This window comes from Anastrepha obliqua, chromosome 6 (genome assembly GCF_027943255.1).
Source record: "Anastrepha obliqua isolate idAnaObli1 chromosome 6, idAnaObli1_1.0, whole genome shotgun sequence".
NCBI classification, from domain to species: Eukaryota; Metazoa; Arthropoda; class Insecta; order Diptera; family Tephritidae; genus Anastrepha; species Anastrepha obliqua.
The window spans coordinates 55,000,975-55,026,085 of record NC_072897.1 but is presented as its reverse complement, the minus strand read 5'-3'; the positions used below and the strand labels follow the sequence as shown (position 1 = coordinate 55,026,085).

The window sequence follows — 25,111 nt, the reverse complement described above, 5'->3', positions numbered from 1 at the left end:
TTAGGTCGGGTTGCATGTATGTATGTAACGGAATCTTTGAGCTTAATTTTCACTGGCTTCTAAACATCTGATCGACTTGAAATTTTGCACACCTATCAAGGACCGATGACAATGCAATAATTTGATAAAAGTTTTCCATTATCCTTATTAGGATTGCCAGGATTAATATTTTCTTTTTTTACCTGTGGGCAAAAATTAAGGTGAATTTGAATCTTTGAATCTGTTTTTTATTCTTGTAAATCAGTTTCATCCCTTTCAAAATATTGCCCTCTCGATGAAATACACTTATGCCAACGATTTTTCCAATCCCCGAAACATGCCAAATAGTCCAGTATAGACAATTGTGTGGTACCGTTGGCCTGCCTACCAAGCATGTCAACCATGTGTTGCTATGCAGAGAGTGGTTAGTTGGGCCAGACAACAATTGTTGTGTTTTGGTCTGCCTGCCTAACATGCTGTTGCCAAGCCAAGCGCAAGTAGTGATGACTGTTTGTTGTTATGCAGTGGGTTGTTTTGTGAGGTCAGGCGAGAGTCTTTCTATTTGCGCTGCCTGCCCAGCATGCTGTTGCTAAGGTAAGCGCAGGTAGTGATCATCATGTTTGTTGGTGTTGGGCTGCATATCAAACTCGAGCATTGATGTTGATATGCTGTGATAATTTGTTGTTATTATAAAAGGCAACAATATCACAATGAATTTTGTTAGGCAGGTGGCGAGCATATTGCGGCTGTTGGCAATGGGGTTTTTGTAGGAAAGTGATCACATCATACTAGTCTGTTGTCAGGCTGCATCGACTGAGCTTATATAATCTATGCAATACAGATTTCACGTTACATTCAAGGTTTTGCGCTCAACGACTCAACAACTATTCGTGGGAATAAAAATGACGCTTGAAACTACAACGCAAAATAAGAGGAGATTGGCGGAAAAAAGAGCACTTGAAACTGCAACACGAAGAAAGAGGAGATTAGCGAAAAAGATACTAAAATTGAAAGAAAAATTTTCAGGATGGACGAATGACGAAATCGTCGAGAGGAAAACCACAAGGCGACTATATATGAAACAATATAGAGCCTCACAGTCAGAAGAGGACAGAGTTGCCCGATTACAGCAAATGAGGCAACATAACGCTGAATATCGAGCCTCACAGTCAGAAGAGGACAGAGCGGCTCGACTAAAGCACATGCGGCAACATAGCGCTAAATTACGAGCCTCACAGTCAGAAGAGGACAGAGCGTCTCGACTAAAGCACATGCGGCAACATAGCGTTGAATATCGAGCCTCACAGTCTGAAGAGGACAGAGCGGCCCGACTACAGCACATGCGGCAACATAGCGCTGAACTACGAGCCTCACAGTCTGAAGAGGACAGAGCGGCTCGACTAAAGCACATGCGGCAACATAGCGCTGAATATCGAGCCTCACAGTCTGAAGAGGACAGAGCGGCTCGACTACAGCACATGCGGCAACATAGCGCTGAACTACGAGCCTCACAGTCTGAAGAGGACAGAGCGGCTCGACTACAGCACATGCGGCAACATAGCGCTGAACTACGAGCCTCACAGTCTGAAGAGGACAGAGCGGCTCGACTACAGCACATGCGGCAACATAGCGCTGAACTACGAGCTTCACAGTCTGAAGAGGACAGAGCGGCTCGACTACAGCACATGCGGCAACATAGCGCTGAATATCGAGCCTCACAGTCAGAAAGAGACAGATTAATTCGTTTGCTGCAAATGCGTCAACGAAACGCAGAGGCGAGGAGATTAAATAAAGCCAGCATAACCGGCTTCATGCAGTCAATTAACACGTTTTGTGACAAGATCTGTGAGATTTGCACTAAACGGTGCTATCAAAATCAGATCTCTAAGTGGATTGTAGACACCAAATCAGCACCATATTTGCCTAGCGAATTAAAACTAACAAATTGCTTGATGGTTTGTAAACGGTGTAAGACTCATTTGAGTTCAAAGAAAAATTTTGCACCTTCCAGATCTTATTGGAACAATTTGGACCAAGGATCCGTTCCAAATGTAATAGCGCAATTATCACACGCCGAACAACGGCTGATTTCACGCATTATTCCATTTGTAAAAATTATCAAGCTAAGTGGCGTATTCGGGCAATATAGTTTTCGTGGCCAAGCGGTATTGTTCGCACAAGATGTTTTTGAGGTTACCGAAAACCTTGCAAATATGTTACCCAGAGCCGCAAATAATGCTGGAATAGTCGTCATTACTGAGCGTTTAGAGAATATTAGCATAACACGACAGTTTTCGATATCTAAACAAAAAGTATACGATGCACTCAATTGGCTAATTTTGAACAATCCACTTTACAAAGATGTTACAGTCGATCAGAACGTCGTTATTGAAGAAAATGATATTATAAGAGTAGAAGATGCACCTGCCGAGATTGCTGTAGAGACCGATGATGAACCTACTGAGGATGCTAGTGCTTACATGAAAATTAGTGACTCTTCGAGAATTGTACGTGCATCATGGCATCAAAGCAACGATCTCATATTCACATCAAGATTCGCAGGAGTTCAATGTTGTGCGATGGCATTAGCTAACATTCTCCGGGCTAGCATTCTTTCACCACAACATTGGTCTACAAACATTCTTAATTTAAATATGATAACAGGTGACCAAATCTATAGCAATATAAGATTTCAAACGGAGAGGAAATTTGCGGCGCATCCTATAGAAAATGATGGCTACCTATTAGTAAGAAACTTCACAGTCATCCAAGATGACTTGTTCGCATTCGGCAAAAGATTTCAGATCACTTTTGACGAAGAACCAGGTATATTTGGATGCTTGAATGACAAGTTAAATGAAAGAAATATTGGAAGTACTCTTCGCCAAGGTTTGGAGGATATGTTCATGGTATATAACGCAGGCATACTAATAACAGAGGGTTATTCATTTGGAGTAATGCATTATAATAACAAATATTACTTCAGCAACTCACATTCTTGTGGCCAAAAGGGAGCTAAAGCAAAGGGCAATAATGGAAAAGCTTGCGTTATTGAATGTGATAATTTGGACGAGTTCGTAAGGATATGTAAACGAACAACAGGCAGCAAAAATGTACAGTTTACTCTTGATTACATCAATGTTGAAGTCTTGGATATACATGATGATTCTAAAGAGGTAGAAACAGGTGAGAGTAGTGAGATGGTAGCAGCAGTATCCCAAATAATCACTTTTCAACAGAATTCAACTGATCAAACTATTCCACTGCAGACATCAATGATGGCACCGATTGATGTAATGCCTCCTAATGTCGAAGATGAAGTACAGGTCTCACGAAACCTTAATGCAATTACCCGCAAGACGAAAGATAACATCGTCAATGTGGGCCATGAACTTAAAGCAGAAGAATTTGCCTGGTACTTTCTGTTTCCCTATGGGAAGAATGGTTTCGCAGAACAGAGGCCTGTTAAAATTACAGCATTAGACTACTATCAGTCTAGAATTTTGGGAAGTGACACAAGATTCCAACGTAACGATTATCTTTTTTACGCTTTATCGTTCTTTGAATATTATCGAATCAAAAGCACGATATCAGCATGTGGCAAGAAAATTGTAAATCAAGAAGGTTCTGTTGAAGATGTCCACCTTTATCTCAAAAATTTGAGAGGTTCTGCAGCTTATTGGAGATCAGCTTTAAATGAACTATTGGCCCAAATTAGATGTATAGGAGCCCCAACCTACTTTGTGACATTTAGCTCAAATGATCTCCACTGGTTAGACCAACGAAAGGTTTTATTAATAGCCGACGGTAGACTTGATGTTGATCCAAGTACAATTGACATTTATGAGACCCAACGTCTTATCGAAAAGTACCCAGTGATTTTGAGTCGACATTTTATGATCAGAGTCAATGCTCTAATGAAATTCATTCAAAATAATGATGAAGTATTTGGAGGAAAAGTAAAAGACTTCTGGTGGCGTATTGAGTTTCAGAATCGTGGTAGTCCTCACCTCCATATGGTAGTTTGGATTGAGAATCATCCAGCATTTGATACAGAAGAAGGAATACTTCTACTTGATCGTAACTGCTGGTGTAAAATTCCAACAGAAGAAGAAGATCCAGAGCTCTTCGAGCTTGTGAAAAAATGTCAAATTCATCGGCATACACAAACTTGTACAAAGAATATTACCTCTCTAAGATGTCGATTCAATTTTCCACGTCAAGAATGTCATGAGACACGAATAATATCACATTCTTCAGACGATTTTCTCCGCAATGGGGGCAGAATTTCCTTACTTAAGCGTCGTAAAGAAGATGCTTGGGTAAATAATTACCACCCAGAGTTATTGAGACTGTGGACAGGTAATATGGATATTCAACCGTGCGGATCGAACGAAGCGATAGCTTACTATATTGCAAAGTATCTGTCGAAAGCAGAACCAGAGGGTGTCGATGCTGGAATTGCACAGGCAATACAACAAATCCAACGCGAAGAGACTGACCTTTCACGCAAACTCTTCAAGATATGTATGAAGATTCTTCATGAACGACAAGTATCAGCTGCCGAATGTGCATATCGGCTTTGTCATATCCCATTACGAAACAGTTCGCGACATTGTGTCTTCCTAAGCACAAGAAAGCCAGAACAGCGTTACAGAGTATTGCAATTCGATAGAAGCGGACACGCAATTGGTTACTACAGCAATATCTTTGAAAGATATGAAAAACGTCCATTACAACATCCTGACTACGATTTTGCGAACATGAGCCTTATAGAGTTTGCTATGTTGTTTGAACCACACTTTCTGAAAAAGTTAAGCGATACCGAGGAAAGTGTAGACCATGATGCCTATGAGGAACAAACAAACATGCGTCGCCCATCACTCTGTTGGATAAAAGCAAAATGGTTGTGAGAAATGTTCCTGCAGTTGTCAGAGTGCCATATTTTATAGCAGCTTCGGATCCAGAAAACTTTTCCTACAGCTTACTTCTTCAATATATGCCTTATCGTTCGGAAACTGAAATACTTGAAGGCTTCGATAATGCCAAAGAAGCTTTTGTAGCTCGAGAGAGTCGTTTAAGGGAAACAAGTAGACATATGTGCCAACATCGAGAGCGGGACCAACAGCTTGAAAATGCATTCAATCAGATACATGCTTTCGAAATTTTGGAGCAGCCAGAGATTATAAATCCTGAACTTGAAGAGGAAGAGTTACCAGAGAAAGAAATGAGCAATGATCAATTCCAAAGAGCGCAAAATGCGATGAATGTTGATCAAAGACAATTAGTTGTTCTTGTCACAGAGAGTATTAAGAATAAACTCAATGGTGATATGAAACGGGAGAAAATTTTCGTAACTGGTGGAGCAGGCACCGGGAAAACATTCCTCTTTAATCTATTGAAAAACCATATCAACCGATGTTATGGAAAACCGGTGGTAAAAGTCGGTGCTTTAACTGGAGTTGCAGCACGATTAATCGGTGGTACAACGCTACACCGGCTGTTAAAACTACCAGTACAAAAAGATGGAGTAATTGTAAGCATGCCACTTCTTACCGGTAATTATTTGAGAGGAATGCGTCAATTATGGCAAAATATTGAGTTTCTGTTCATAGATGAAATTTCTATGATACCCTTTGAGATGCTTTGTATGATCGACTCTCGTTTGCGACAACTGAAAATCGCAGACGCTTGTTTTGGTGGCATAAACGTGATACTCTTTGGTGACCTAATGCAGTTACCACCTGTTAGAGGACATCAAGTTTTTCAACAACCAGATCATATGAAGCCAGCTACACATTTGTGGCGACAGTTCGGTCTGGTTGAACTTAAACAAAACATGCGTCAACAAGGAGACACAACATTTATAGATGTACTTAATGCCCTACGAGTTGGAGAAATGACGTCTAGACAACTTGAAATCCTTCTGGAAAAAGTTTCAACGGATGCGACTAATGAATTTTCGATTGAGAAAGCATTAAGAATTTACCCAACGAATGATCAAGTTGCTAGACACAATGAAAAAGTTCTCCAGAGTTTTGAGAATAAAGGGACAGTTATTTATACAATAAAAGCACAAGACCAACTTATTGATGCCACTCGTAATTTAGGTAACAAGGACTTAAATTCTGTGATACCTAATGATATTAATAAAACAGGAGGTCTTCCGAAAGAACTGAAAATATTCGTAGGGGCTAAAGTGATGTTGAGGTCGAACATTGACGTGTCAAAAGGTTTAGTGAATGGCAATATGGGTTTTATCACTGAAATCATCTGGCCAAATTTTCGCAGAGACCAACTATACGCGGAAGACATCCCGTCAGTCCGTATCGACTTCGGTTCTGATGGTGTGCACATGATTAAACCGATATCGATACAGTTCCCAGCGAAATATAGCTATGGAACTGCTGAGAGACGGATGTTGCCCTTAATCCTGAGTTGGACTTCGACCGTTCACAAGATGCAAGGTTGTACAGTTGATCATGCAGTCATTTATCTAGGCTCGCGACTGTTTGCTGCTGGACAGGCCTATGTAGCACTTAGTCGTGTAAGATCTTTAGACGGTATGCGGATCGAAGAACTTGATTGCTCTAAGCTAACTGGAAAAACTCCATGCAACAGTGAGGCTTTAAATGAAATGATTAGATTACGAAATGATTCGTAAGACATTTCAATACCACATGTCCACCATAAGACGGATTGATAAATCAAACTAAATACATAATAGTGTAAAAAACTAAAAAAGCACGTTGTTACTGCTAATCAAACTGAAAAGTAGAAAATAAAAAATAGTCAAAAAAAAAAAAACTAAAACACACGCTTTTATTGCTAATCGAACTAAAAAGTAGAAAATAAAAAGTAGTTTAAAAAAACTAAAAAACACGCTTTTATTGCTAATCGAACTAAAAAGTAGAAAATAAATTTTAATGACAAAGGGACCTATAATGAAGTAATAGCAAATCGAACGATCAGTCATAGTCAACTACCTCAGAACAGAATTATAACGAAAATTAAGATACAAATAGAGTAATTCAAATTAGAGTTAAAAGCGTGGGATGCTTGATATAGTAAATATTACAATCATTCTATTGGCAACTACCTATGTACAGAGGGTTATGAAAGTGAAGCAAAATGCATCCTACGCTTTTAACTCTAATTTGAATTACTCTATTTGTATCTTAATTTTCGTTATAATTCTGTTCTGAGGTAGTTGACTATGACTGATCGTTCGATTTGCTATTACTTCATTATAGGTCCCTTTGTCATTAAAATTTATTTTCTACTTTTTAGTTCGATTAGCAATAAAAGCGTGTTTTTTAGTTTTTTTAAACTACTTTTTTACGATTTCTAAAGATTACTTTATTTTTGCCCAAGAGCAACCTTGCGTACAGAAAATTGTGTTGTACCTAAAACTTCACCACTATAAACTTGGTCCTTATAAAGGACTTTCAACACAGTTTGTTTACTGGATATACTGAGGTCAAAATAATCAGCTGTATCAAAACCATTTGATGAGTGGTCAACAATTTTAAAGTGCGTTTTTCATTGTTGTTTTTTTTTTTTGGGAAAAAATGTATAAAAATAAAATATATTGTGCGTAAAATTTTAATAATCAGTAAAAATAAAAAAACGGTGGTTTCATTGTTGTTGTTAGCGATTGTAATGCACATTGTGAGTTTTTCATGTTTTTTTGATTAAATTCAAATGCGAATAAATGGTATCGGTCGTCGGTCGCGTAGAACGCAAAATAGATCAAATGAAAGGCAAAATCAATCACAAGAAGAGCGAGAAATTCAAAACCAAAATCAAAGGGAACGTATAGCCAGATCACGTTCAGGCCATTCACCTGAAGAACGTATACAACGTAATGAGCAAGATAGATTAAAATAAACACAATAAACAAAGCACAAGGACAATCGCTAGAATTATGCGGAATTGACTTAGAATATCCATGCTTCTCCCACGGACAATTATATGTATCATGTTCACGTGTAGGAAAACCATCAGTTCTGTTTATTTATACCACAACTCAGGGCAAAACAAAAAATGTAGTTTACGAAAAGGCTTTGCGTTAATTTAAGTTAAAAATTAACATTAATTTTATATTCTAAAAAAAGAATAAATACACATAGAGTGAATTTAAATCGAGTGTTCATTATTCATTCTTAATTTTGATATGCCTAGCGAATCAGGCAGAGGGTCCGCTAGTATTTATTATAAATAAGAAACTTTAAAGAAATAAAGTTCAGTTATCAGCTATCAGTGATAAACTCAACAAACTAAAACCCAAGTGTTTTTTTTATAAACAACCAGGTAAAAACCTGTTTTTTCTGTACCTCAGCGCTTATTAAGGTTTCAGATAATATGTAAAGCCAATTCTTACATTTAGAATAGTTTAATATGATATTGCAAACCTGCAAAATTTTCGCGCTTAAAATCAGTTCATGTGTCAACTCGATACGACGATCAGCAGTTTTCGGCTTTGCCGCGATAAAAATTCGGTTCTACGATTTTTTTTCCTGATTTTCATATGATCATATGATCAAGTATCCCTTGATATTCTTAATACAAAATATCTCTAAAGTTCTGCAAAGAGAATGGGATTATATTATTAACACTGCCACCCCACTGTAGCAGTAAGCTACAGCCTCTTGATGTTGGAGTCTTTGGGCCTTTCAAAAATGCATATGACCGGGCTGTTTATGAATGGATGTCAAAAAACCCGGGAAGAGTTATAACAATATATGATGTCTCATATATTATTGGAAAAGCATATCCTCTTGCATTTACTGCAACAAATATTTTAAATAGTTTAAAAAAAACAGGTATACAACCTGTTGATTGATTTATATTCACTGATGATGACTTTCTCTGTGCATATGTTACAGACCGCCCTGAGCATGAGCTTTCTCAAGTCACAACCATAGAAAATTGCACAGAAAAAGACAATAATAAACAAAACAATAGTCCACTACTGCTTGAGCATCAAAGTGAATCAGACCAGACGCAGTGTGAAGAGGCAAGGCCACCCGACTTGCTTGATATCCATTCCCAATTTGCACAAAATGAGGAAGCAGTAACAAGTTGTACTTCACTCCCGGGGCCATCTAACTTCTCTGATTGCTGTGATCAAGTAATTTAGGATGAAAAACCAGGACCCAGTTCTGCTTCACATCAAAGGGAAGAATCAAGCTTCCTTGTTAGTCCTACTGAAGTTATACCCTTTCCAAAAGCTGGTCCAAGAAGCGCAGTTAATAGAAAAGGGAAGAAAAAGTTAAAATCTGCAATTTTAACTGACACACCAGTCAAACAAGACTTAGAAGCAGAGCTAAAATTAAGAGAGGAAAAGAAGAAACAAAAGGCAGACAAGACTAACAAAAAAACTCTTAAAGACAAGAAACCTAAGGAGAGGGTAAAGGAAAAGAGTGTTTTCATCTTCTTATAGTGAAGGGGAACTTTCGGTTAGAGAATCTGAAGATTCTTTAAATGAATTTGAAGAAGAATTTGAGGAGTTAAAGGCAGTGAATTCAGACAATTTAAAAAAGGGGAAATTCATTGTTGTGCGTTTTAAAGGAGGCAAGAGAATGTCGTCAATATACCGGTACTTATGCATAATTGACCAGGTATATTATGACGATCTTGGTTGTCGCGTTATTTCTTTGAAATGTGCGGATGAAACTAAAAAATTGTTCTCGTTAATAGAATCTGATGTCAGCGATGTTGAATTTGAAGACATTATTGGATTAGTTCCAGATCCAAATATTATTTTAAAAGGTGAAAGAATGTATTATTCCTTCATAAAGGCTCTGGATATATTTGAAAGTATTTAAGATAACCGACTGTATTTTGAAATAAATGTTTTGTTTTTGTTTTTGAGTTAAATTTCTTTTTATTTAATCTGTGATCAAGTATCCCTTGTTTATGCTCAAGTATCCCACTATTGGGGACACTTGATCATTTTGCACTATTTTTTAAATAATAATAATAAAATAATTTGCCCACCTATTTAAAAACTAACGTGATAAAAATAATGTGCTGGAATGTTGTCACTTTCGTGAGTTGTCATTATTGTTATCTAATTTATTCAGAAATTCATAAATATTGACCTAAACCAAAACTATGATCAACTATCCCCCACCTCCCCTACGTATACATATATTTATTTTTACCTTTTCTCTCCTCTTCTATTTCTATACTTTCACAACTTCAATATTAAATATATTTTATATCCTACTGAGTCCCTCTGCTAACTCCACAAACATTACCTTTATGTGTACTTACACTATGTTGTTATTAAGAAAAGAAGTCATGAGTTCAAACACGGTAAAATAACTTTTTGGTTGTGTGTTTGATAAACAAATAAATAAGATAAAAAAATAAAAAGTATAAATATTGAAATTTTTTAATACAGCATAAATAGTGCATAAGAAAAGCAAATTTGTAAAACAACAAACAGAGTAAGTTAAAGCAAACTAAAAATAAAAATAGTGGTTAACGAAGGTAACCATTACTTTTTTTAACTTAAAAATAGTTATCAATAGTATTTACTTTAAAATATCTCAAACAAAAAAGTTCAAAACTCAAATATTCAACGAAGAATCCCTCTTACCAACAAGTGTCACTTTGGACTAAGCAGGCAATTGAGTAGTAAAGTCCTCTCTCGACGAATAAAACTAACACTCCACAAAGCTCTCGTCATGGCCGTCCTAATATCCGATAAAGCGTCGCTTGGAGTGTATGAGAGAAAGATTCTGCGGAAAATTTTTGGACCTTTGCACGTTGGCGACGGCGAATATCGCAGGTCATGTCGTCCGAATGCATACAAACTCCCAAAGTATTCGATGCGGTACTAGCTGGTGGTAGTAGAGGAAGAGGAAGGCCTCCTCTACGTTGAAACGATTAGATGGAGAAGGACTTGGCTTAACATGGTGTGCCCAACTGGCGCCGGTTAGAGATGAGAAAGAAACGATAAGTAAGCTGTGTTAAACTCGGTCAAAATCGCGTAAGCGGTTATCTAACCAATTAAGAAGAAGAAGTACATTCAAAGTTTCTAATGAACCTTGATAATGTGAAGCTTTTTCATAAGTATTATACATATATATGGTCTTGCCACAAATTCTGTGACAAATTTTACAATGCATACGACAAGAACAAATTCGCAAACAAAGTTCCGTTGTTTTTGCTTTCGTTCGTATGCATTGTTTACTGATAAATTATAGTCAGTTTGGTGGGACATTTCGTTTGTTAACAATGGAGTGGAAAGCTAAGGAAAAGTGATTGCATTACGTAAGTGTGGTAAAAGTGCAAGTGAGATTTACGAATTGCTGAAAAAACTTAATATTTCGAGAATTTTTGTTTACCACACGATCAATCGTTTTGCCCAAACGTCTGAAGCGACAGACAGAAAAAGAAGTGAAGTCCTCGCGTGGCCCGAATCAGTGCAGCCGTTTGAGAAAGTATTTGTAGAAATCCCTTTAGGAAACAGAAAATCATGTCCAATTAAATTAATGTATGGACCAGATCCATGCCAAGACTAATTAGAGATAATCTCACATGAAACCCTTTCTTCGCTCAACAGATCATCTTTTGTCAATGTGCTCGAATAAAATTGGACTCAACAGATGCAAGCAGCTTCTTCGGTGACACGTGAAAATATTCTCTTCACAGATGAAACAATTTTCACTGTTGAAGAAAACTTTCATAAGCGAAACGACAAAATCTATGCTAATACTTCTAAAGACGCAAAATTGTTGTTCCAAGGGTTCAGCACAGCTACCATCCAGCCTCCGTAATGGTTTGGCGTTACATTTCTTCATTTCTGCGAAAAAGGGGTTAATACCAGGGCAAAAGTGTACCTGTAGGATATCTCAGAAGGCGTGGGGAAGCAGTTGATCAGAATATTGGCCGTCCGGAAGTCAGAAGTGGAGGACATGGCTTGTCGAAAACCTCACAAAAATTGGGAGAGTCTTAAACAATCTTTGGTTCGAGCAGTGACGTCAATATATATGGAAACAGTGTGTGCTGCTACAGCTGAATGACCTAATCGTTTGAAGGCTTGTGTAAAAGCAAATGGTGACCATTTAAAATGAAAATTTAAAAGTAGTTTTTTTTAATATTTACAAGATTAAATAAAACTAACTTCAGTAATGTTGAGTTCAATTTAATATTAGATAAAATACTTTATTGTTTTTCAACTTTTGTTAAATTGTTTATAATTTTCTGTGAATTAAGTAGGTTTTGTTTGTAAAGAAATGTGTATAAATACGGAACATTTTTGTAAAATATAGTGAGAAAAAATTGTAACTTTGTCAATTGAAGCAGCAAGTTTCATTATTTTGGGCAATTGTTGGATACAGGACTCTCCCCGCAGCATTAAGGATAGAGGACTCTCCCCGCAATGGATTTATAGCCGCATACAAGATCCTTCCCGCATCGTTTTCTTCCTGCAACGTTACTGGTCCTTCCCGCATCGATTTCTTCCTGCAACGTTATTGGTCCTTCCCGCATCGATTTCTTCCTGCAACGTTACTGGTCCTTCCCGCATCAATTTCTTCCTGCAACATTACTGGTTCTTCCCGCAACAGATTTGTAGCCGCACACAGGATTCTCCCCGCAACATTTTTGAACAGGATTCTCCCCGCAACATTTTTGGTCCTTCGAGCCGGATATAGTCACTCCGCTTGCCTTTTGCATATACGCATTCGCTTGTGTACATACATACGCGTAGCAAAAGGCGCAACGATTATTAAGAAAATTATTTTTGTGCATTGTGTGTACGTTTGTGCAGCCGTTCCTGCATTTAACATCGCGAAAATTCTAAAAACCCGTCGTTTGCTTTTCTGTCATATTAAAAATGTCGAATTCCACTAAAACGCGCGATTCCGCTCTCAATGCCATTAAACGGTATATGGCAAAAAGTATTGATGAGGCATTCACTATGGATGCAGAAAATATTGCAAGCTACCTTCAGTTATTGAGTGAACAGTGGGTTCGTTTTAACGTTGCTCAAGACGCTGTAGAAATTACGTGTGGTGCCGATGTTATTGAAATTGAAGAAAATGTGCGTATCCAAGCCGAAACTTGGTACTCTACAGCTTCAGCTAACTTTAGCCGCGTGAAAAATTGTCGTACTAATTCGCAAGATAGCTCCACAAAGGCATCTGTGTCCACGGTTATACGTTTACCGAAAATGGAGTTGCCCACATTCTCCGGTGACTCTACAGAATGGATTGGTTTTTTCGACGCGTTTTCTTCGTTAGTTGATAATAACTCTGCTTTAACAGATGGACAAAAGTTGCACTATCTCCGAAGCTGCTTGAAAGGTGACGCGTTGAAAATTATCAGTGGTTTTAAAATATGTGACGCAAATTACGTTGAAGCTTGGGGTCTATTAACATCGCGGTATAAGGTTATTCGTGTAATTGTGGAATCTCATCTTCGCGCGTTGGCTGAAATTAAAAGAGCTACGCATGACAATGCTGACGCAATCAAAGGTGTAATTGATGCGTTCCAACAGCATATTCGCGAGCTTAAAGCGTTGGGTCGTCCGATTGAGTTTTGGGATGATTGGTTGGTACATGAGGTCGTCAGTAAGTTGGCATTCGAAACGCGTAAGCAGTGGGAGTTATCGCTCGTTAGTGATGATCCTCCATCTTTTGAGCAACTAATAACATTTTTAGAGATAAGATGCCGATCGTTATCGATGTTTTCGTCGTCAACAACATCAGTACCAATTAAGGTTAAAACTGCATCATCAAGCAAGTCGACAAATGTGTTCCACACGATATCAAAACAAAGTAATGTGTGTGCATATTGTAGTGGACCTCATAAAATTTACAGTTGTGAAAAATTTCGTGAATTGGACTTGTCTACAAAATCACAGTTCGTGAAGCAAGGACACATATGCTTCAACTGCTTAAGTTCAGGTCACTATAAAGACCGTTGTAACAGTGCTTCCACTTGCCGCATGTGTAAACAACGTCATCACACTCTGTTGCACGGTGCTTTGCAGTCAACGACCGTTACCGCAGTGAACAATTACGCGACGCATTCGTTATGTGCTGCTGACGCCACATCAAAGGTAAGCGCAAAAACTTGTGAATTTCCAGCAAGCGTCGACGTTCCACGCGTTTCTTCATGCTTGAACTCGAGCTCCAATCCACCCATAGCTGTAGAAAGAGTTGTGCTGTTATCCACCGCATTGGTGAAGGTACGCGACTGCTCTGGTAATTGGCAGCCCGCACGTGCACTTTTCGATTCTGGATCACATGCTTCCTTTGTAACTGAAGCGTGTGTGCAACGCTTAGGCCTGCCGCGATCAACATCTGAAGTTAACATTACTGGAATTGGGTCAGCGCAAGGAGGACGAGCTAGAGGTGAAGTATCACTTTCTCTTTCTTCTTTCTCTACAAATCAATGCTTTACTGTCAAAACGTTAATTCTGTCTAAAATTACAAGCGACTTGCCAACACAGACTATAGCTACTTCATCGTGGCCACATATCCGAGGTTTGTTTTTAGCCGATCCCCATTTTATGAAGCCTGGACGGGTCGATATATTGATTGGAATGGACGTTATGGATCAACTGATCTGTACAGAACTTCGTAAGGGTCCATCTGGAGCTCCTATGGCTCAACTGACGGTCTTTGGGTGGACTCTGTTTGGAAGCGTGAATGGATCTGAGCCTGATATGCCACGCTTACAGTCGTTACATTGCGATGTTCATTTGGATCGAGCATTGAACAAGTTATGGGAGTTAGAGGAAGGTACGCAAAAAACGTTTCTTACGCATGAGGAGCGTTACTGTGAAGACCATTTTGAAACAACGCATCGAAGGGAACCTAATGGACGGTTTGTCGTCGAATTGCCGATGAAGCCCGATGTAGCTCTGGGAGAGTCGCGAAACTTTGCTATCCGGAATTTGTTACGACTTGAAAGAAGACTCGCTTGTGATTCCGATCTTCGTTTACGCTACAATGAATTCATGAATGAACTCATTGATATGAAACATATGCAGGTCACGTCAGAGACTATGAATCCAACGTATTATATGCCTCATCATCCTGTTTTAAAGGAAAGTAGTACCACGACCAAATTGAGGGTTGTATTTAACGCGTCCGCAAAATCAACTTCCGGAAATTCGCTGAATGACGCATTATTTATAGGACCTCAATTGCAGGAAGATTTATACTCCATCTTACTTCGCTTTAGAACACACCGCTATGCTGTAACAGCAGATGTCGCCAAAATGTATCGCCAAATCTGCGTATCCTTAAAACACGCCGATTTGCAACGCATCGTATGGCGTAACCACCCATCCCTGCCTATCCAAGATTTTCGCATGGTTCGCGTAACGTACGGAGTGGCAGCTGCATCTCATCTAGCTGTTCGATCACTTCAACAGACGGCAAGAGATTCGTCGAATGGTTGTGCTAGGGCTGTTAGTGTTATTCTCAAGGATTTTTACATGGATGATCTACTTACTGGTGCATCTAGTAAAGAAGAACTTCGATTGTTGCAGCAAAATATTTCCGAAATATTGAGGGAAGGGGGGTTTGAACTTCGTAAGTGGGCATCGAACTGCGCTGAGCTAATCGCAAGCATTTCTAATGCATCTACGAACATATCACATTATATTGTCGACGATAAGGATGTTCACGCTTTAGGTCTTATCTGGAACACAGAAGGAGACTATCTCACGTTTGCTATTAACTTGAGGGAACCGCCAGTTAAGTTGACCAAGCGCATGTTTCTATCAGATGCAAGTACGCTCTTCGATCCTCTGGGCCTGCTTGCTCCCGCTACTATAAATTCAAAAATTTGGTTTCAAGACATATGGCGCACTAAGGTAGGTTGGGATGATATCATTCCTGAGTCTATCGCAACGAAGTGGTTGGAGCATCGCATAGAACTCAAGAAACTGGCACATTTGAAGGTGAAACGTTGGTTTGGTACTGAAGTAGCTGGGTCATTTACGCAATTGCACGTATTCGCAGACGCGTCCGAGCGGGCTTACGCCGCCGTTTTGTATGCACGAACAACACAAAGCGACGGTAGCATTATTGTGTCATTAATTTCGTCGAAAACCAAGGTAGCTCCGCTTAAGCCGACAACGTTGCCACGTCTTGAATTATGCGCCGCTCATCTTGCTGCTAAACTAGTGCGAAGCGTGCTGCACTGCTGGTCTGATCTTCGTTATCCGCTTTTCGCTTGGACTGACTCTACTATAACATTGGCATGGTTACAAGCTCACCCCAGCAGATGGGTGACATTTATAGCCAACCGCGTCGCTGATATTCAAGAAGTTTTGCCTCCCGAATGTTGGAACCACGTTCGTTCTGAACAGAATCCTGCAGATTGTGCTTCAAGAGGTATAACTCCCTCCGAATTATTACGTCATCAATTGTGGTGGGCTGGTCCTATTTTCCTGAAAAGCACTGAACAATTGTGGAAGCAGAAAAAATCTAAAGAGCACACTACAGAGCTGGGCATACGAAAGAGTATTCGTGCCCATGTGATTAATTCTACAGATCATTGGTCCGTGATGACAAAATACTCATCATATTCTAAGCTGCGTCGAGTTATTTCCTATGTTTTACGTTTTTTGACTAACATTCGGGCTAACAGACGGCTTAATGTTATAAAGCGTTTTGGTACACCGAGTTGCCAAGAGTTATTTGAAGCTGAACTTCGCCTAATAAGGTATACGCAACAGTTTTATTTTTCTAATGAAATTTCTCTTTGCAGCGCTAAAAGACCAATCCCACTTCGCAGTAGTCTTTTGCGTCTGCAGCCCTTTCTGGATGGGACTTGTGTTCTACGTGTTGGAGGAAGAATAAAAAACGATGAAATCGCTCCAGATGTTAGGCATCCCATTATCTTGCCTAAGAATTGTCCGCTTGCTAAGTTAATAATCTGCGAAATACACAAGGTCACTTTGCACGCTGGGCCCCGCATTATGCAAACTGTCTTACAACGTCGTTATTGGGTTATCGGCGCTCGTAGCTTGATCCGTAATATATACCATAAGTGCGTGAAATGCACTTATTTGAACCGCAATCTTACCACACAAGTCATGGGTGATCTACCTGTCATTCGTACAACCTACGCCCGTTGTTTTACTCACACTGCTGTTGACTTCGCTGGACCTTACCTCTACAAATTCACCCAAGGAAGAGGAACTAAGGCTACCAAAGGCTACATTTGTTCGTTTATTTGTATGTGCACTGGTGCGATGCATCTCGAATTTGTTGGTGACCTGTCAACACCAGCTTTCCTAAATGCGTTTAAAAGGTTCACCAATCGTCGAGGATTTTGTAAGGTCATGGCATCAGATAACGGTACAAATTTCGTTGGAGCCGAGAAGGAGTTGCGCATTGCATTTCAACAGTGCATGGCTGATATTAAACTTCGCTCTTTCTTTGCGGACTCGAATATCGAATGGCGATTTAATCCACCGGCTGCACCCCATATGGGAGGTTACTGGGAGACCGGAGTCAAACGTGTTAAGTATCATTTAAAACGCGTATTAGGAGAAGTTCCACTATCATACGAAGAGTTCAACACACTTTTGACTGAAATAGAAGCTTGCGTAAACTCTCGTCCACTCTGTGACAACTCTGAAGCTGCTGGTGACTTAGAAGTTTTAACTCCCGGACATTTCATAGTCGGTGAACCGCTGAAGTCAATACCGGAACCTGAGGGTCAAGGGTTTCGTGGAAATCTTCGACAGCGATGGCAAGCAATTTCTGCCATGAGACAACATTTCTGGCGTCGTTGGAGAGACGAGTATCTCGTGAGCTTACAACGTCGCACTAAATGGTTTCGTTCTTCACGCAATATTGAAGAAGGGGATGTGGTTGCTGTATTCAACGAGCCTAATCCTCCGACGAAGTGGACGATTGCACGAGTGATCAAATGCCATCATGGCACCGATGGACGCGTAAGAGTAGTTACGTTGAAAACACCGCATGGCGAATTGGTTCGCCCTATAGTCAAACTTTGCCTTTTGCCAACGAGAGGAGATTTATTTCATGAAGAAACTAATAACTTATCGTAAATGTTTTTCAAGGCTTTTCATTTTCTTTTTAATATTTTGTTTTGAACTTATTCAGATAGTTCAAGGGCGGCGGTATGTTGAGTTCAATTTAATATTAGATAAAATACTTTATTGTTTTTCAACTTTTGTTAAATTGTTTATAATTTTCTGTGAATTAAGTAGGTTTTGTTTGTAAAGAAATGTGTATAAATACGGAACATTTTTGTAAAATATAGTGAGAAAAAATTGTAACTTTGTCAATTGAAGCAGCAAGTTTCATTATTTTGGGCAATTGTTGGATACAGGACTCTCCCCGCAGCATTAAGGATAGAGGACTCTCCCCGCAATGGATTTATAGCCGCATACAAGATCCTTCCCGCATCGTTTTCTTCCTGCAACGTTACTGGTCCTTCCCGCATCGATTTCTTCCTGCAACGTTATTGGTCCTTCCCGCATCGATTTCTTCCTGCAACGTTACTGGTCCTTCCCGCATCAATTTCTTCCTGCAACATTACTGGTTCTTCCCGCAACAGATTTGTAGCCGCACACAGGATTCTCCCCGCAACATTTTTGAACAGGATTCTCCCCGCAACAAGTAATAAAAGTACCATTTCCTGTCTATAATGGACTTAACTTCTAACAGAACTTATGCCAGGACTAAGTATATAAATATATACAATATAGTATATTGGTAATGGCTAGGGGGTCGGTTTTGAATCATAACAGGAACAATGTTCTTTTATGCGAAAGTTGTACCAATTACCAGCTATTACATATATTTAAGAATTATAGAAGAGAAGCCGCTAGAGCCATTAAACAACAAAAGCTTAAATATTATGAGTATCAATTTAGCACGGCATTAGGTTCCAAAAAAACTTGGAAATGTATTCGTATATACAAGGTGAAGTCCAAAGTAAATAGGACTGTCTTCATAAAAACGTTTTTGATGGCGCCATCTTTTTAGAACTTTGTGCGTTGGAAGTTACATCCCTAGCTGACTTCCAGTGAAAGCTTGGTGACATTCGGTACAGTGAACCTAAGTTATTGCGTCTAAAGTGTCAGTATGTTTATGCCATCGGTACTAAAATAAGTTTCGAACAAAGAGCTATGGTAATATCAAATTTTGTTTTAAAATCTGTAAAACGTTTACCGAAACATTTGAATTGATGAAAAAAGTTTAAAGCGATGATTGTCTATCTCGTGCCAGAGTTCATGAGTGGTTTACACCTTTCAAAGATGGTTGTGAGGTCATAAACGACAATAAACATACGGGCCGCCCAAAATCAGTAATCACCGAAAACTCCATCGAAGTTGTTCGTAAATTTATCAAAAATTAACCGAAATCATCGTAGAAATTCATGGAATCGGAGTTGAATATCTCCAAAGCATCGATTTATCGCATTTTAACACGTGTACGTTTCATTCCGTACAAGTTAACTGAGGACCGAAAATTGCTCAGAATTAGACATTCGAAAGACCTCATTAAAGAGGCGAGAAAAGACGAGAACTCTTTTACAGCATTGTAACTGGTGATGAAACGTGGTGTTTCCAACATGAATCTGAAACTAAGCGTCAAAGTGCCGAATGGAAGGCCCCAGATGAACATCACCACCCAAAAAATTGCGTTTGAAGAAGTCCAAAATCAAGTCGATGCTCTTTTGTTTTTACGATTCCAAGGGAATTGTCCCCAAGGAGTTCGCGCCAACGGGCCAAACTGTCAATGCAATTTTCTTTCTTGTCGTTTTGAAGCGTTTGTTGCATCGGATTCGTCGAATTCGCCCTGAATACTGCGAAGCACGAAGCTGACGCTTATTGCATAATAGTGCATCATCTTATCGACCCACTTTTTTGACTAGAAAACGCATTTTAACTAACAATCACTCACTGTGCTCATTTGATATGGCTCTCTGTGACTTCTATCTATTCAGGAAACTGCATTTGGCCATGAAAGGAAAACGTGTTGCGTCCGTCGAGGCCATCCAAAAGACTTGTACCGGCATTCTGAAGGTCATGACCTGAAACACTTTTTCGAAAAGCTTTTAGATAGCGCAAAACAGTGTATCGAGGCCAGAGGAGACTACTTTGAATAAATAAACTCGGAGTTATCAAAACAAAGCTCCTGTCGTTTTTACTATTATTATTATTATTTCTTATTAAAATATAATTTAAATTATAGATTTAAGAATATGAACAAACATACACACTTCCTTTGTTTAAACTTTAGTGCTTTATAAGCAATTGCAATTAATTACGACAAGAATTGTAAATTGAATATTGCCAAGTAATCATAATTTTGCTGTAAACAAAATTAAGCAATTATTAAAAAGGCCAATGAACTATTTTTCCAAGAATTGTAAATTGAATATTGTAAATATTGTCAAGTTTACAAAAAAAATTAAGCAATTATTAAAAAGACCAATGAACTATTTTTCTAAGAATTATAAATTGAATATTGTAAATATTGTCAAGTAATCATAATTTTGTTGAAAACAAAATTAATAAAAGACTAACGAACTATTAAGCAATTTTCCAAGAATTTTCCATCAATCAAATATTTATTATAAATAAGAAACTTTAAAGAAATAAAGTTCAGTTATCAGCTATCAGTGATAAACTCAACAAACTAAAACCCAAGTGTTTTTTTATAAACAACCAGGTAAAAACCTGTTTTTTCTGTACCGCAGCGCTTATTAAGGTTTCAGATAATATGTAAAGCCAATTCTTACATTTAGAATAGTTTAATATGATATTGCAAACCTGCAAAATTTTCGCGCCTAAAATCAGTTCATGTGTCAACTCGATACGACGATCAGCAGTTTTCGGCTTTGCCGCGATAAAAATTCGGTTCTACGATTTTTTTTCCTGATTTTCATATGATCATATGATCAAGTATCCCTTGATATTCTTAATACAAAATATCTCTAAAGTTCTGCAAAGAGAATGGGATTATATTATTAACACTGCCACCCCACTGTAGCAGTAAGCTACATCCTCTTGATGTTGGAGTCTTTGGGCCTTTCAAAAATGCATATGACCGGGCTGTTTATGAATGGATGTCAAAAAACCCGGGAAGAGTTATAACAATATATGATGTCTCATATATTATTGGAAAAGCATATCCTCTTGCATTTACTGCAACAAATATTTTAAACAGTTTAAAAAAAACAGGTATACAACCTGTTGATCGATTTATATTCACTGATGATGACTTTCTCTGTGCATATGTTACAGACCGCCCTGAGCATGAGCTTTCTCAAGTCACAACCATAGAAAATTGCACAGAAAAAGACAATAATAAACAAAACAATAGTCCACTACTGCTTGAGCATCAAAGTGAATCAGACCAGACGCAGTGTGAAGAGGCAAGGCCACCCGACTTGCTTGATATCCATTCCCAATTTGCACAAAATGAGGAAGCAGTAACAAGTTGTACTTCACTCCCGGGGCCATCTAACTTCTCTGATTGCTGTGATCAAGTAATTTAGGATGAAAAACCAGGACCCAGTTCTGCTTCACATCAAAGGGAAGAATCAAGCTTCCTTGTTAGTCCTACTGAAGTTATACCCTTTCCAAAAGCTGGTCCAAGAAGCGCAGTTAATAGAAAAGGGAAGAAAAAGTTAAAATCTGCAATTTTAACTGACACACCAGTCAAACAAGACTTAGAAACAGAGCTAAAATTAAGAGAGGAAAAGAAGAAACAAAAGGCAGACAAAACTAACAAAAAAACTCTTAAAGACAAGAAACCTAAGGAGAGGGTAAAGGAAAAGAGTGTTTTCATCTTCTTATAGTGAAGGGGAACTTTCGGTTAGAGAATCTGAAGATTCTTTAAATTAATTTGAAGAAGAATTTGAGGAGTTAAAGGCAGTGAATTCAGACAATTTAAAAAAGGGGAAATTCATTGTTGTGCGTTTTAAAGGAGGCAAGAGAATGTCGTCAATATACCGGTACTTATGCATAATTGACCAGGTATATTATGACGATCTTGGTTGTCGCGTTATTTCTTTGAAATGTGCGGATGAAACTAAAAAATTGTTCTCGTTAATAGAATCTGATGTCAGCGATGTTGAATTTAAAGACATTATTGGATTAGTTCCAGATCCAAATATTATTTTAAAAGGTGAAAGAATGTATTATTCCTTCATAAAGGCTCTGGATATATTTGAAAGTATTTAAGATAACCGACTGTATTTTGAAATAAATGTTTTGTTTTTGTTTTTGAGTTAAATTTCTTTTTATTTAATCTGTGATCAAGTATCCCTTGTTTATGCTCAAGTATCCCACTATTGGGGACACTTGATCATTTTGCACTATTTTTTAAATAATAATAATAAAATAATTTGCCCACCTATTTAAAAACTAACGTGATAAAAATAATGTGCTGGAATGTTGTCACTTTCGTGAGTTGTCATTATTGTTATCTAATTTATTCAGAAATTCATAAATATTGACCTAAACCAAAACTATGATCAACTATCCCCCACTTCCCCTACGTATACATATATTTATTTTTACCTTTTCTCTCCTCTTCTATTTCTATACTTTCACAACTTCAATATTAAATATATTTTATATCCTACTGAGTCCCTCTGCTAACTCCACAAACATTACCTTTATGTGTACTTACACTATGTTGTTATTAAGAAAAGAAGTCATGAGTTCAAACACGGTAAAATAACTTTTTGGTTGTGTGTTTGATAAACAAATAAATAAGATAAAAAAATAAAAAGTATAAATATTGAAATTTTTTAATACAGCATAAATAGTGCATAAGAAAAGCAAATTTGTAAAACAACAAACAGAGTAAGTTAAAGCAAACTAAAAATAAAAATAGTGGTTAACGAAGGTAACCATTACTTTTTTTAACTTAAAAATAGTTATCAATAGTATTTACTTTAAAATATCTCAAACAAAAAAGTTCAAAACTCAAATATTCAACGAAGAATCCCTCTTACCAACAAGTGTCACTTTGGACTAAGCAGGCAATTGAGTAGTAAAGTCCTCTCTCGACGAATAAAACTAACACTCCACAAAGCTCTCGTCATGGCCGTCCTAATATCCGATAAAGCGTCGCTTGGAGTGTATGAGAGAAAGATTCTGCGGAAAATTTTTGGACCTTTGCACGTTGGCGACGGCGAATATCGCAGGTCATGTCGTCCAAATGCATACAAACTCCCAAAGTATTCGATGCGGTACTAGCTGGTGGTAGTAGAGGAAGAGGAAGGCCTCCTCTACGTTGAAACGATTAGATGGAGAAGGACTTGGCTTAACATGGTGTGCCCAACTGGCGCCGGTTAGAGATGAGAAAGAAACGATAAGTAAGCTGTGTTAAACACGGTCAAAATCGCGTAAGCGGTTATCTAACCAATTAAGAAGAAGAAGTACATTCAAAGTTTCTATTGAACCTTGATAATGTGAAGCTTTTTCATAAGTATTATACATATATATGGTCTTGCCACAAATTCTGTGACAAATTTTACAATGCATACGACAAGAACAAATTCGCAAACAAAGTTCCGTTGTTTTTGCTTTCGTTCGTATGCATTGTTTACTGATAAATTATAGTCAGTTTGGTGGGACATTTCGTTTGTTAACAATGGAGTGGAAAGCTAAGGAAAAGTGATTGCATTACGTAAGTGTGGTAAAAGTGCAAGTGAGATTTACGAATTGCTGAAAAAACTTAATATTTCGAGAATTTTTGTTTACCACACGATCAATCGTTTTGCCCAAACGTCTGAAGCGACAGACAGAAAAAGAAGTGAAGTCCTCGCGTGGCCCGAATCAGTGCAGCCGTTTGAGAAAGTATTTGTAGAAATCCCTTTAGGAAACAGAAAATCATGTCCAATTAAATTAATGTATGGACCAGATCCATGCCAAGACTAATTAGAGATAATCTCACATGAAACCCTTTCTTCGCTCAACAGATCATCTTTTGTCAATGTGCTCGAATAAAATTGGACTCAACAGATGCAAGCAGCTTCTTCGGTGACACGTGAAAATATTCTCTTCACAGATGAAACAATTTTCACTGTTGAAGAAAACTTTCATAAGCGAAACGACAAAATCTATGCTAATACTTCTAAAGACGCAAAATTGTTGTTCCAAGGGTTCAGCACAGCTACCATCCAGCCTCCGTAATGGTTTGGCGTTACATTTCTTCATTTCTGCGAAAAAGGAGTTAATACCAGGGCAAAAGTGTACCTGTAGCATATCTCAGAAGGCGTGGGGAAGCAGTTGATCAGAATATTGGCCGTCCGGAAGTCAGAAGTGGAGGACATGGCTTGTCGAAAACCTCACAAAAATTGGGAGAGTCTTAAACAATCTTTGGTTCGAGCAGTGACGTCAATATATATGGAAACAGTGTGTGCTGCTACAGCTGAATGACCTAATCGTTTGAAGGCTTGTGTAAAAGCAAATGGTGACCTTTTAAAATGAAAATTTAAAAGTAGTTTTTTTTAATATTTACAAGATTAAATAAAACTAACTTCAGTAATAAAAGTACCATTTCCTGTCTATAATGGACTTAACTTCTAACAGAACTTATGCCAGGACTAAGTATATAAATATATACAATATAGTATATTGGTAATGGCTAGGGGGTCGGTTTTGAATCATAACAGGAACAATGTTCTTTTATGCGAAAGTTGTACCAATTACCAGCTATTACATATATTTAAGAATTATAGAAGAGAAGCCGCTAGAGCCATTAAACAACAAAAGCTTAAATATTATGAGTATCAATTTAGCACGGCAATAGGTTCCAAAAAAACTTGGAAATGTATTCGTATATACAAGGTGAAGTCCAAAGTAAATAGGACTGTCTTCATAAAAACGTTTTTGATGGCGCCATCTTTTTAAAACTTTGTGCGTTGGAAGTTACATCCCTAGCTGACTTTCAGTGAAAGCTTGGTGACATTCGGTACAGTGAACCTAAGTTATTGCGTCTAAAGTGTCAGTATGTTTATGCCATTGGTACTAAAATAAGTTTCGAACAAAGAGCTATGGTAATATCAAATTTTGTTTTAAAATCTGTAAAACGTTTACCGAAACATTTGAATTGATGAAAAAAGTTTAAAGCGATGATTGTCTATCTCGTGC

The 25,111-nt window shown here is 38.1% G+C and overlaps 2 protein-coding genes across 2 annotated transcripts; both read left to right on the top strand.

Annotated features, from left to right (window-relative positions):
- The first annotated feature begins 4,978 nt into the window (after positions 1-4,978).
- LOC129250545 (ATP-dependent DNA helicase PIF1-like) lies at positions 4,979-6,643 on the top strand. The gene has a single exon (XM_054890165.1). The coding sequence runs from the start codon at positions 4,979-4,981 to the stop codon at positions 6,641-6,643; it is 1,665 nt and encodes a 554-aa protein (XP_054746140.1).
- Positions 6,644-12,832: 6,189 nt separating this feature from the next.
- On the top strand, positions 12,833-18,037 carry LOC129250544 (uncharacterized). The gene is made up of 2 exons (XM_054890164.1): positions 12,833-16,515; positions 16,726-18,037. The coding sequence occupies exons 1-2, from the start codon at positions 12,833-12,835 to the stop codon at positions 18,035-18,037; spliced, it is 4,995 nt and encodes a 1,664-aa protein (XP_054746139.1).
- The last annotated feature ends 7,074 nt before the right edge of the window (positions 18,038-25,111 follow it).

Coding starts and splice junctions, on each gene's coding strand:
- LOC129250544 (XM_054890164.1), top strand. CDS start 12,833: ATGTCGAATTCCACTAAAACGCGCGATTCCGCTCTCAATGCCATTAAA. Junction 16,516..16,725: donor ATTAATTCTACAGATCATTG/GTCCGTGATGAC, acceptor TTCTCTTTGCAG/CGCTAAAAGACCAATCCCAC.
- LOC129250545 (XM_054890165.1), top strand. CDS start 4,979: ATGCCTTATCGTTCGGAAACTGAAATACTTGAAGGCTTCGATAATGCC.